The 11,725-nt window shown below is 44.9% G+C and overlaps 1 protein-coding gene across 1 annotated transcript in view; it reads right to left on the reverse strand.

The window, feature by feature from the left end:
- Positions 1 to 5,311: 5,311 nt before the first annotated feature.
- The window catches only part of T265_09103 (hypothetical protein), a gene marked incomplete at both ends in the record, with an annotated part of 26,414 nt that continues 20,000 nt past the window's right edge, over positions 5,312 to 11,725 (reverse strand). Inside the window, 5 exons of the mRNA XM_009175091.1 lie at positions 5,312 to 5,694; positions 7,658 to 7,732; positions 9,194 to 9,321; positions 9,437 to 9,520; positions 10,978 to 11,177. Of these exons, the coding sequence (XP_009173355.1) occupies positions 5,511 to 5,694; positions 7,658 to 7,732; positions 9,194 to 9,321; positions 9,437 to 9,520; positions 10,978 to 11,177 (671 nt within the window). The remainder of the gene's footprint in view (positions 5,695 to 7,657; positions 7,733 to 9,193; positions 9,322 to 9,436; positions 9,521 to 10,977; positions 11,178 to 11,725) is intronic.

Raw genomic sequence — 11,725 nt, forward strand, 5'->3', positions numbered from 1 at the left:
CACATGCGGCTTTGGGGTATAGGTCGCGCCAGTTAACTAGGATAATGTTCGGACATTCTTCGCCTCTTCTATTTGCTTAGCCCTCCGTATACGCCAGCCTTCAAGGCCAGCGCACACGCTTGTTTTCAGCTGACAATTGGTAATTCGAGGGTTTGGATCAGGTTTCTGAGTAGCACGAACACCCAGATTCAATCACTTCCACTTTTCCCCTTGATGTCCACCGCTTGGGTGGATCCAGTGGTGTGCTGCAACCGAAACGGCATTATACAAAGACTTGGTGATCTCGTCCCAGTGCGGATCGGCATCCAACAGTGGAACAGTTGGAAGTGTCCAGAAAATGGTTTTGGTAAGTCTTAAAGATGCACGAAACTCAATCGCTAGTCGAGTTGTTCGCCCATTATGCGACTCCGAAAGGCGAAGAGAGCAGCGACTCCCGACAAGTGTGTGGTCAGAATCTAGACAGGTTTTTTCTAAGAGGTAATCGGTTACTGATGACGATGTGATCAGTTTGGGTCTATGGTTGACAGGCTGTTGAAGAACACCACATATTTAGACGAATTTGATTAATTCGGAAGTCCTTCGTAAAAGCAGTATGTTGTCAGTGGATAACTGAGGCAGCCGTTTACCGCGGTCCGTACGTACCGAGTCCAATCCATTTCGGCAAATTGAGTCTGTCCACTTTGCATTCAAGCCGCCGGGAAGCGCGACGACATAGGAGCTTGTGGTAAGCTCGATCAGAGCACTCAAGGCGTCCCAATAGTTGTCTTTGATGGGGTCAGAGCTACTGCCGGTTGGGGCGTAAGTAGACACGATGAACAGGTAGCGACCAACTTCGCGCTTGAGGTTTTGTCAGACGTTGCCTGGTCAGCCACACAGGTTAGTTTCATTGGGTATCCAGTCCGGCAACGACCGTCCGATTCAGATCACCACACAATCTGCCACAGGGGCCTCTGGATTACGAATTGCGGATCCGGAAGTGGAAGGGATGAAGCAGTTAGCGCAATTGTGCTTGATTCTTGAATTCTTGTTCCCTATACACGGTGTACGTCGATCTCAAGGGTGTCCTGTGTGAAAGCAGCTTGTTCTTGCTTCAGAGCGTGATTATTAAAAGTAATCAAGTGGACCGGGCGGGAAGGCTTGAAGATTAATTTCGATGTGTTTTAGGCTGTGGGCGTCGGGTGAATCGCAGATGTATGGACTCATTAATTTTAACGGATGGGTCTGCTACGGGGATGTTGTTAATGCGGTGGAGGGAGAGACCAGGAGGAATACATGAAATTGTAAGAAGAGGGGGTTAGCTGTAGCTTGTTTTCACTGTATGGATGGTTGATGTGATATGAAATGGTTTCTCGGCTTTTCGATATAGATTGGCTCCACTTACAGGACGAAATCTCCATTAAGAACTCCAAGTTCTCCTCAAACTATCAACGAGATCATTTCCGGTCCTGAGATTCATGGTTGTACATGGGCTGCGATACTGCCAGAGGGCTCAAACCTAAACAGGGAACGATTAGGGTCTTCAGCCTAGGTCTAGCTGAAAAAACTCGATCTCAAGGCACGGTGTTTGGACGAGGAGACTGCGTTGGCTAGACTTCTAATCACTGATCAGCCTGGTATTACAGACTCTCCTGGTATAGGCGATTGGGTCACTGAGATACATAAACCGTCAAACCACGATAAGTTTCAGTCCCATAGAAGTGCGACGATTTTCCGAGCAACTGAACTAGTCACGTGACAGATCCTTGCAATACTAGACGAACCTCAACGAGAACCATCTATGCTCTCGGATCTGTAAGCGACATTTTACAACCTAGCGGACTGGTTAAGATTTTCGAGTTAGCACGTGAAACTGGTTTTCGGAGTTATTGTGGATTACAAACATATAACCGCAGTTTTACGATGGGTGGTCTGTCCGGTCCGACGAACCCAGCCTTGTAACGAAGTACACACGCCTCACGGTGACGTACAGGCAACTTCAGAATGTTTACCTTTGACTGAGTGTAGGTATCATTGGAACCCATACGATAAAAAACAAATGAGCTAGTACCTTGTTATGTGTCTTAGCTAGAACAAGCAATATGCTATACGCTTCATCCGATCGAACTGGCTTGCACAATAATCTTTAGAGAATCAGACAACTGTGAATCAATAGCTTTTTTGGCCGACCGAATATACCCGTGAGAGTAACCTTTAGAGTACGGGCGGAGGGCAGCTATTGTCTTTTTGTCTATTACACCACAAATTCATACGATTCGAAAACTGAGCGAATTCACGGATACGTACTTTGAGGGGCGCAAGAGTCAACGGGGTCGATTGTGCCAGCGTCAGGGGAGTTTTGCCCGCGGGTCTACACTAATCAGAGATCGCATGAGTTCCCTGTCATCTATCCAGATTCCAACCTATGAATCACAGCAGTCATTTTTTTCGGATGCACGCGGTATACGGCTTAGGAGCTACGTCATCTCATGATCAGTTTCCGGGAATTATGACAACTCGAGTCAGACTACTCCAAACAGCCGTTCGGAAATTTGATTGCGTTCGCATTGGCGGTCTAACAAATCCTTAGTCGTACGACAAACACATGATACTTCGTATGAGAATGCGAATGAATATACACGAAAGCTCGTGATGGAGTCTGACAGTTACACATAGAACACGAGTGGAGTTAGATGTGAAACTCAAGCATGTATCGTTGGCCACGCATGCCAAATCAGTAAAACGCCTCAACCTAATGAGAGTTAGTTGATGACCGAGTTCTCTTTGAATGAGAACTTGACAAGGGCACGCTTTCTATCAACGAATTTTTCTTCGACCAAGAAAAATGTGTTTTTATGAAATTTTAGTTGCTTTCGTAGAGTCTCTGGAAAACATATGTATTGCCCCCTCAGTCACGAATCCAGCTGACTTTCGATTTTCAAAGGGAGGAGGCTATCGAATTTATTCTATTAACATGTCCCGGTTTCGTTTCCGTATGGCCGCATCAGCCTTCTTTGGCATGTTAAAGTCCTGCGTAAACTAGGTTGGAACAAGTTAAAACATCGAGCTAGTAACACCATTGTCAAGCAAAAACTAGACTCCCAAAGTGGATATTTTAAACTGACAAATAAGCGCACCCAACTGCTGAGCTTCAGGTTTACTCCGTCAGGAGGTGACCAAGAGTAGATCACAGTTCTGACGGTAGTTTTTGTATCTGGAAGTAGATAGAACAGAATATACACAATAAAGTGATAGTCCTTTATCTTCAGGTAAGGGATACCGATATATCGGAGACCACACTTAAGCCACAAATACAACCTAAATACTTTAGTAAACAAGGTATGACGTCAAAGTAGAACGTGTGATGGTGATCGACTTTTAGATCTCTAAACTGACTGACGCCACTTTTAGTTGTTTTACGCAGACAAACGAGGCAATTGCTCGAAGAATGGTATGGAAAATTCAGCGTACCCAGGATAGGTCTGACAGGTAGGCCAGGTTTAGGTACTCTTGGGTCGATTGTGTTCATATTTAATGGTGTAAGTGCCTACTGTCTGCTCAAAGCTTGATAATACCTAGGATAGTTTTTCTCCTGCGAGATGGCCCAAGTGGTTAGAGCGCAAATTTACTGACCGGAAGGTCCGTGGTTCGAATCCGACCTCCGCCACTCGACTTCCCCTGTCTAGGCTTGGGCAACCTGGCAGTATCTCAGCCCTCGTGCTTCTTTCGGATGGCATGGCAGCTAGGCACCAGAAGGGTGCTACAGCTGAACGCTTTTTTTTCTCCTGCGTCTTGTTCTTCTCGGTTCCTCTTGCCTCAACTTTAGATCCACTGAACTGGGCGTTAGTCGTCCTGATCAATATAATCAGACTTACAGTCAAGACGATTTACGTTTTATTTGACTAGGACAACTTCAGTGCTCCGTCTCTTCGTCGAAAATCTCTACTTATGAACGAGGTATTTGTACCACGAATTAGATAATGTCCAGTTCAGCTGTTCTTCACATGACTCTAAGAAGCGTATTTGGTAGAGTCAGTGATAACAATAATAATCATTTAGCTGTAACACTTTCGGTGCATAGCCGCCATACTAATTGAGGGAAGCACAAGGGCTGATATGCTGCCGGGTTGCCCAAGCCTAGACAGGAGCAGTCGAGATGCAGAGGTTGGCTTCGAACCACACGGATCTCCCGATCAAGGATTTTGCACCATAACCACTGAGCAAACTCGAACTCATCTGGATTACCTTTCATCTGACCTCTTAGACGATTTCAAGCCAGAGCTGACTACTTTTAACATAAGGGTAGTAGAATTTAGGTGCCACTGACTGACTCCCAGCTTCGTGTACAGGTCAACGAGGAACTGTGCACATACCCTTGTCGATTGGTTGAGGATTTTGCACCTGACATCAGGGGAATGAGCCGGCTGACGAGTTTCATCTCATTGACATCAGTGAGTGGACACTGAAAACGTTTCCAGTGAGTCCATGCAGTGGAAGCGATTGCGAATCCTGTAGAAATCGAATCGATTCAGCAGCCACTGCAATCAGGCACCATGTATTCAACGAGTAGGACTGCCGTCTATTCGGAATAACGATGTCCTATCTATGTAGCTCATAATTTCGGTCTCACATAAACAGACGTCATCGAATCTGATCGAGGTCAATCTCTCTGCCATCACTCCAGCGCACCGAGCCAGCTTAAGAGTGAGTCCCCCCCCACTAGTGCTTCGCGATTCGTCAACTTCATGAAGTACCGAACAAACACGTTTGAACACAGGATATTGATCTTTTTTGTAACGATACCTGCTTCTTAATGAATTAAACTGTATTTGCAATGGCTCTGCGATGAATAGTCGCCATTCAACTAGGAGGAACCACGATGTTAAGCCAAGCGACCCGAGCCCACATATACATTTGTGATGTTAGGGAATCCCGGTCTTCCTTAGAAATTTATTGGAGTGATTCAAAACGAGTCTGGGCGTATCAATATAAGTCTGAAGGTGATTCCATACGAAGTTTGGGTGTCTCGGGAGTTCTGAAATTTTTCGGGTTTTATCCTAGAGTTTAAGCTCAACTTGGTATACTCCAACTTGGCATCGACTCACGTTTCAATTTCTATCAAGACACTAGGATCTGAGGAGTGTGTGGACCAGAGTCGTGAGAAAGTCGGGAGCCAGTTTCAAACAAGAGTCTTTAGTCTGTGAGCTCGCAACTTCGACCCCATTTTTCTTTTCTGCTTCTATAGAATCATCTATTGCTTCAACTCGTCGAGCCAATAAGACAGAATAGTTCATAAGGGGAGGCAACTGGTTCAATAAAACTTCATGGAATGGAACAAGGATGTATTTTGAAGAGAGGTAGGTCAGATGTGAGGAAACGTGAAAAGACAAAATAGGGGTGTGATCGAAATCTAGATGGCATGTTTAACAGTTCAATGTGCTGGGATGATTGAGTGATGGGGTGAAAAACGAATTAAAGTGAAATGGGGCTTAATTGGTCGGAAAACACATGTTTTACGACGACAAAACGCGACTTCAGAGATTGTCCACCTCAACATCTTTCACATTTAAGCGAGTGGTTTCCTCAGTTAGTTTTTGTAACTCTGTCTGTCCCATTTGGACCAGAAACAGACGTGAGATAGGTTCACAGTTCATGCGCAAGGCCAAGGAATGTGGAGTTTCTTGACGTTTGTTTTTCACCTTGGGGCTGGCACCGCAACTAGATTGAAGGAACATGTGAGTGGTAGCGAGGGACGGTCATTGGTGGTGATAAACAAAACCTTCATTCATAAAGCGCCGAGAACAATTGTCTCAGATTAGTAGCAGAAAGCAGTCAAAGAGACTTGGGAATAGTTCTTTCCATTGACGGAAAATCACGCCTACCAGAACAATAATGCATCGAGAAATCCAGTTCCTCCCAGAAATTTTGTGAGAACACAATTGTGATAACTGTGCATGAAAAAAACTGAACCTTTGGATCTTGGGTTGGTTAAATGGGGTCGATCGTGCACAGAACGAGCTTAGTTGAAAAAATCACATTTATTAGGTGCCCCATGGACGGTACACCCGGAGTTATGAGCACTATCCGCCACACACTTAAGCCCACAATAACGAACATTATTCAAAGCGAAACCAATGCTGGTTACCAATGGTTCAGCTGTACAGCCACGTAAATTCTTTAGCAAAGACTTGTTAGACAGAGAATAACATGTGGGGAAAAGCCTGCTGAGAGCCCAACAGAAACATGCCCCTACTTGATTGGGTTAATATGATGGAAAGCAGGATGCTCCGGCTCAGATAACAGTTCCCTTTGCAACGGTATTGCGAGACTCCCAGATGATTTCTACTGGGTTATCAATCAAAATTGTCCTCTTTTCAAAGGGTGTTTGATTCCATCAATCAGAAAATTTTCTTCAGCAACTATAGACCAAACGAATTGTGTTCACTAAGAACTGCGTCATTTAACTTGAACACAATAAAAGGCTAGGTTGTATAGCTGGACAATGTTGAACTGCATTGGCGGCCTTCATTCTGACTGTTCTACCTGGTCCACAATCAAACCTTCAAATTAAAAAAAAACTCATGCTATATTTTCGGCAACCATACATACGATAGTAGTATAGTGCTCCCCACGTGGTACGAGGAGAGGATAAATTTCGCCAAATTTCGGAGGGCCAGTAGCTAGTGGGATCATCAATCTGACATACGGTTGTGTGAAAGGAATAATCTAAGAACAAGCCTACTGAAAGAAAGGCACAATACCCATCAACAATGCTTTCAAGTCATAGATGTTAAAATAAACTAGTAAATCACCAAAGAATTTCATTACCATTACGCTTACCAGCCTGGGATACAGGCTACGCTTTAGATTTCATCACACATGGTTAGCATACCGTAGTCTTATTAGGGCCGAACACGTCCTTAGTTTACCGGTTTATGCAACCAACACTGGTAAATCGGTTATCGCACAATCCGCTACGACCTGTTGCAGTCCAGGATTTTTTGTGGTTTGGTGAAGACGGTCAGGGCATAGGTGGACTCACAATACACAAGGGTCCGTGCTTTGTTAGTTCAGTTCACCCGCGGACCGCCTTTCAAGGTATAGTGAGATGAACTACTTCACTGGCTGGTCAGCAGCTGTATATTTCATCATTCCAGTGCAGAAATCTGACAAGGAATGTTAGACTGAGTATCAGCGCCGGATATCCTATGCACTTTTGCGACTGACTGGTTTTTACTCTTAGCCGAACTGGTCCAAAATGACTGTCGCTCACTGGTCGTGAAGGACTAATAACTACCAGCACCTGTGCTCCTTGATTAGAAACCGTCGGGACTCAAGTCCATCCACTTAATCGCAAGCACTGTCCACTGCCGGGGCCCCCTATTTCCCTGGCGGCAGCGAAAACTTTCGGTGGGACACTTGTGAGAGATAAGCTGATAAATAAGACTAGACCAATGGGCTGAGTTCTATAAAAAAAACAAGCAGCAGGATCCCGGACAACATGACTTCTCACCGAATGAGGTTCACTTAGACACAAAACGACAAACATGAGACAGCTATAGAGTGCAATCCCGTCGGAAAAAACTTGCTGGAACCGAGAAGGCTGTGCTGTATCGGTGTTACTCTAAGCCAATTAATTGTAGATAACATTTCAGAACAATCGAAGTTTATGTGAGCTCACCGTAGTAAGGCATCCACAAGTTGAACACCATCGAAACCGGCAAGTACAGCCTCATGCAGGGGCGTATTCCCGTTTCTGTGGAAAAAGATTGGACAGTGAACCGATAAAGCGATGTGTTCGCAAAAATGGGACTGATATCTCGAATGTGATTTCGAGTAACTTTGCGGAATTCGGAATGATCTGGTATAGCAGCCCGTCACACGACTTCGAATAAAAATCGAGCGAATGCGGCCGTGTTTAAGTAGTCGTACTTCGGAGCGAACGACGATAGAAAGATATGCAATTCGAGTAGTTGTTGGATAGAAGAAACACTATTTTCGAGCGCCTGCTTCATACCATAGTTGCTTTAAAGGTTTACTGACACCAAGAGGCAGTAAACTGCGATGAACTGAGATGAACGGAAAAGCTCATGAAAACGACGTACGAGGAAGGGGCGTCTGTCCAGCGTTCAATATGCGTGGTTTAAGACAGATAGGGACCGCGTGTAGAAATATATTAGAAAGTAATACGGTAACGACGATTCACCAACTTTGGATGAACAGGCGTTTTAGGATTACAAGTCTAGGCTACTAATGTTGGAGGTTGATCCGTTGAACTATCTCTTCCGTTCTCTGTACACGAAAGTTTCATGCTTATTTGAGTGCAACAGTACTGAATAGATTTGGATTGTGACCAGAATTTGGATTTCAGCTAGCCAACGTGCAACAAAAGCGCGTTTGCCTGCTGATCCACAGAAGTATGCTGAACGCTTCAAAATTGTTAGAGTGATACATAACCTCAATGGAGTGGTGAGTAACGTTAGTATGAAGTGGGACCGACCATTCAGTAATGGCTTGGTTGATTAGACAGACGAAGCCATTTCAAATGAGGGCTACGAATTAACATTCAAACTTCAAGTTAACTTTGGGTGCACACAACCTGCGGGAAACACAAGTTTCTCGAATCCAGAATAAATTGACTATAAGTACTTCCCGTTCGGACCTCAAGTTATCTGAAACGTTCGGCTGGAAGGATCATGGTAGGAAGTTCTAAGACAGCGTAACTTGAGCAGTCATATCGCCGACAAGCGGGGAAAACCGACGTGAAAAGTGGCTGGTTCGCGTGTAATCAGCTGTGTCCACTGGTGACGAAGTACCTGGTCCATAAGCCTATCTATTCAACTAAGATTTGGAAAGTAACTGTTGTTATGTTTGACAAGCACTATGAATCCTCCCGGGTGGTTGAGCACGGTACAGGATGAGCCTAGCGATGCTCACGACGCAACGTGGGGTTATTCGCACAGTTGTCCATCACGACCTACATGGTGCGTAGGGAGATACGGCGATCGACCCTAATCAGGCACTGAATTGTAACCAAAGTATTCGTCTGCTCTTATGAAGGAAGCTACTCGTAAGGTCGTTTAGTAGTTTCCTTCTCAAATATCGTACCAACTGGAATACGACACAGCCTTTGTGCCGCACACGCAGTTGAAGAATATCACAAAAGAGAGATTGAGTTCCCTTAAACAGACATGTCAAGGAGATATGAGAAACTTACGAAAGTCCGGCCGAATTCGGTTTGGCACCCGCCCCAATCAGGATGGGAATCGCTTCAACTCTTCTGTTGTGGACCGCCAACATGAGGGGTGTTCTTCCGTCTAGATCCGTGCAATTGGGATTCGCACCCTGAAGCATAGAAATCAGAACGTTGACGAGACCGCAAAATGTATGGTGCATCTAATAAAGAACACAAAAACCAGCTGGTCATGAGTCTACTGGAGTCGCGACTGGTGGAACTCACTTCTTCCAACAGCCGACGAATATTTTCCGTCCCGGCCTCGTCAGCAGATTTGGAGAGGTTCTCAATGAGATTACGATCCATGGTCTATAGGTTTCAGAAAACAAAATCAGTTACAGCAACACCTGTGTCGGCGACCAAGAAGGGAATATGAATGCACGAGCTATAAGCAACTCGTTACAACCCTGACAGGTTGCAAATGTTTCCCCTGTTTACACGATTCTCATACTAAATGGGTGACGTATAACCATATTTTACTGAATCTTACGCCGACTGATTGATACATACCTTTTGAATGCAGGATATGGTCTAAACAGGTGAAACACTGTAAGACGTTACGCAGCTTTACTAGAGCATTTGATGTTACCAGTTATAACATCAAAAGCTAGAGGACTCGATGAGTAACGACACTGTTTTGGCTATCCACCTCTCAAGAGGCAAACTGATTTGGTTGTTGAGCTGAATGATGCGAGGATAGCGTGGGATCTCGACGCCTCGACATCGTATGAAGATGACTGTAGAAGCAAAGTTGTCGAATGGGATCAAGTGTCAAATCGAATAAACGGTTATGCTCAGTGGCTCTTCACATTCACTTCGCTGCCTGCGGTTAAGCTAGCACTAAGTCCCTCCCCCATCCACCTTTATTCTTTTCTTTACAATAAGGCTTTCAAATAAGTCATGGCTGTACGGCAGTGAGCACTGATGTCATGCTGTCGTTGATGATGATGATGATGATGATGATGGTTATGCTCAGTGGCTCTTCACATTCACTTCGCTGCGTGCAAGATCCCACAGGATACCAATTGTTTCTACGAGGGTTGCTAGGTAAAGCTTAGGCAAAGGCGCACAACAAACCAGCAAGAAAGTCTGCATGAAATTGACACGCAGGAGAGCCTATATAAGGTAGAAAAGCGAAACGACGTACAACAGATCGAGACCTTGGTTGTGCGAAGCGAGAAGGGCGGCTACAACGAAAGTGTAAAGATGAGCGTCGATAGCCGACTGGATATCTTCAATGCGCTAGAGATAATAAGTGGCAAAGGTTTCAGTGGACCTATTTCAACTACGGTTTGCCAAATTACGCCTCATCAAATGGTTGATTTCGGCTTGAAAACCCATGAACGTCTGGATTGACAAAGTCCCTGAAGACGCATTCGACTTGACACTGCCAATTTTTAACTAATCCTGGATTGCACTGAATGTGTTCTGATTCTATTTGAAATAGACCACTGATTATCGCAGCATGACTAAATATAAGTTGAAGGTCTCTGAATAAGGGAGTTGCGAAGGTCGATGGAGTTGAACACTAGTACTGCTGGTGTGACAGATTCACCGAGTTTTAATCTTGCCCCCCTAATGTAGTGCATTAGTGTTTCTTACAAGAAACAGCCGGATGAAGTGAAGAACCTCCTGCAGCGCAGTGTATCACATAAATAGAAATAAATGGGTTCCGCAGGAACATGCGGATTTGCGATGCTCATTAGTTACACAAGGGGGAAGAAGCTGGTCGACACGAACAGGGGGAACACAAGTGGCAAACTTACGGTTAATTTCGATTGCCTCAGAAAAGCCATCCCCGCTTCGCCATGGTGAGGTGTCGCTTCTGTTGACTTTTTTGATCGCTTCGATGTAGATTTTTTGGCTGACTTCACTCTCCGGTTTCCATTAGACCGATTGACTTCGAAACCTACTTCTGCGGCTGCATTGCTTGCCACTTTTGTTCCCTTCTTTTGAGAGCGAGTATCTTGGGAGTAAAAAGTTGAGTGAGAATGGCAATTAGGGTCAATGGAGAGAAATCACAGAAGAACGCAGAAAAAACTTTGCTGTATCCCTGAGGAGTGACTTCCTCCCAGTATAAATTACTATTGGTCCGGTAAATTGTGTTCTCCGGAAGCTGCACGTTTCAATTTAACGATAGAAAATTTAGAATATATGGGATCAAGTAATTAGGAGCGGACTAGCGAATGCATCATATTAATTATTGGACTAAAGGATAACCGGTTGATTACTGGTTATAAACCCGGACAGGCAGAATAGTTGGACTGTGTGAGTGACGTCACAAGGAAGTTATGGTGAGGGTGTGCTCAAATCTTGAAAAGGAGAGTCAGACGAAAATTTCCGTCCTTGTTTGGAGTTTATTAGCTGTAGCGCCTCTCCGGTGCTTAGCTGCTATGCCACCCGAAGGAAGCACGAGGGCTGGGATACTGCCTGGTCGCCCAAGCCTAGATAGGGGAAGTCGAGAGACAGAGGTTGGGTTCGAACCACAGACCTTCCGGTCAGTAAATTCGCGCT

The sequence above is a fragment of the Opisthorchis viverrini genome (assembly GCF_000715545.1).
Source record: "Opisthorchis viverrini unplaced genomic scaffold opera_v5_256, whole genome shotgun sequence".
In the NCBI taxonomy this organism is placed as follows: Eukaryota; Metazoa; Platyhelminthes; class Trematoda; order Opisthorchiida; family Opisthorchiidae; genus Opisthorchis; species Opisthorchis viverrini.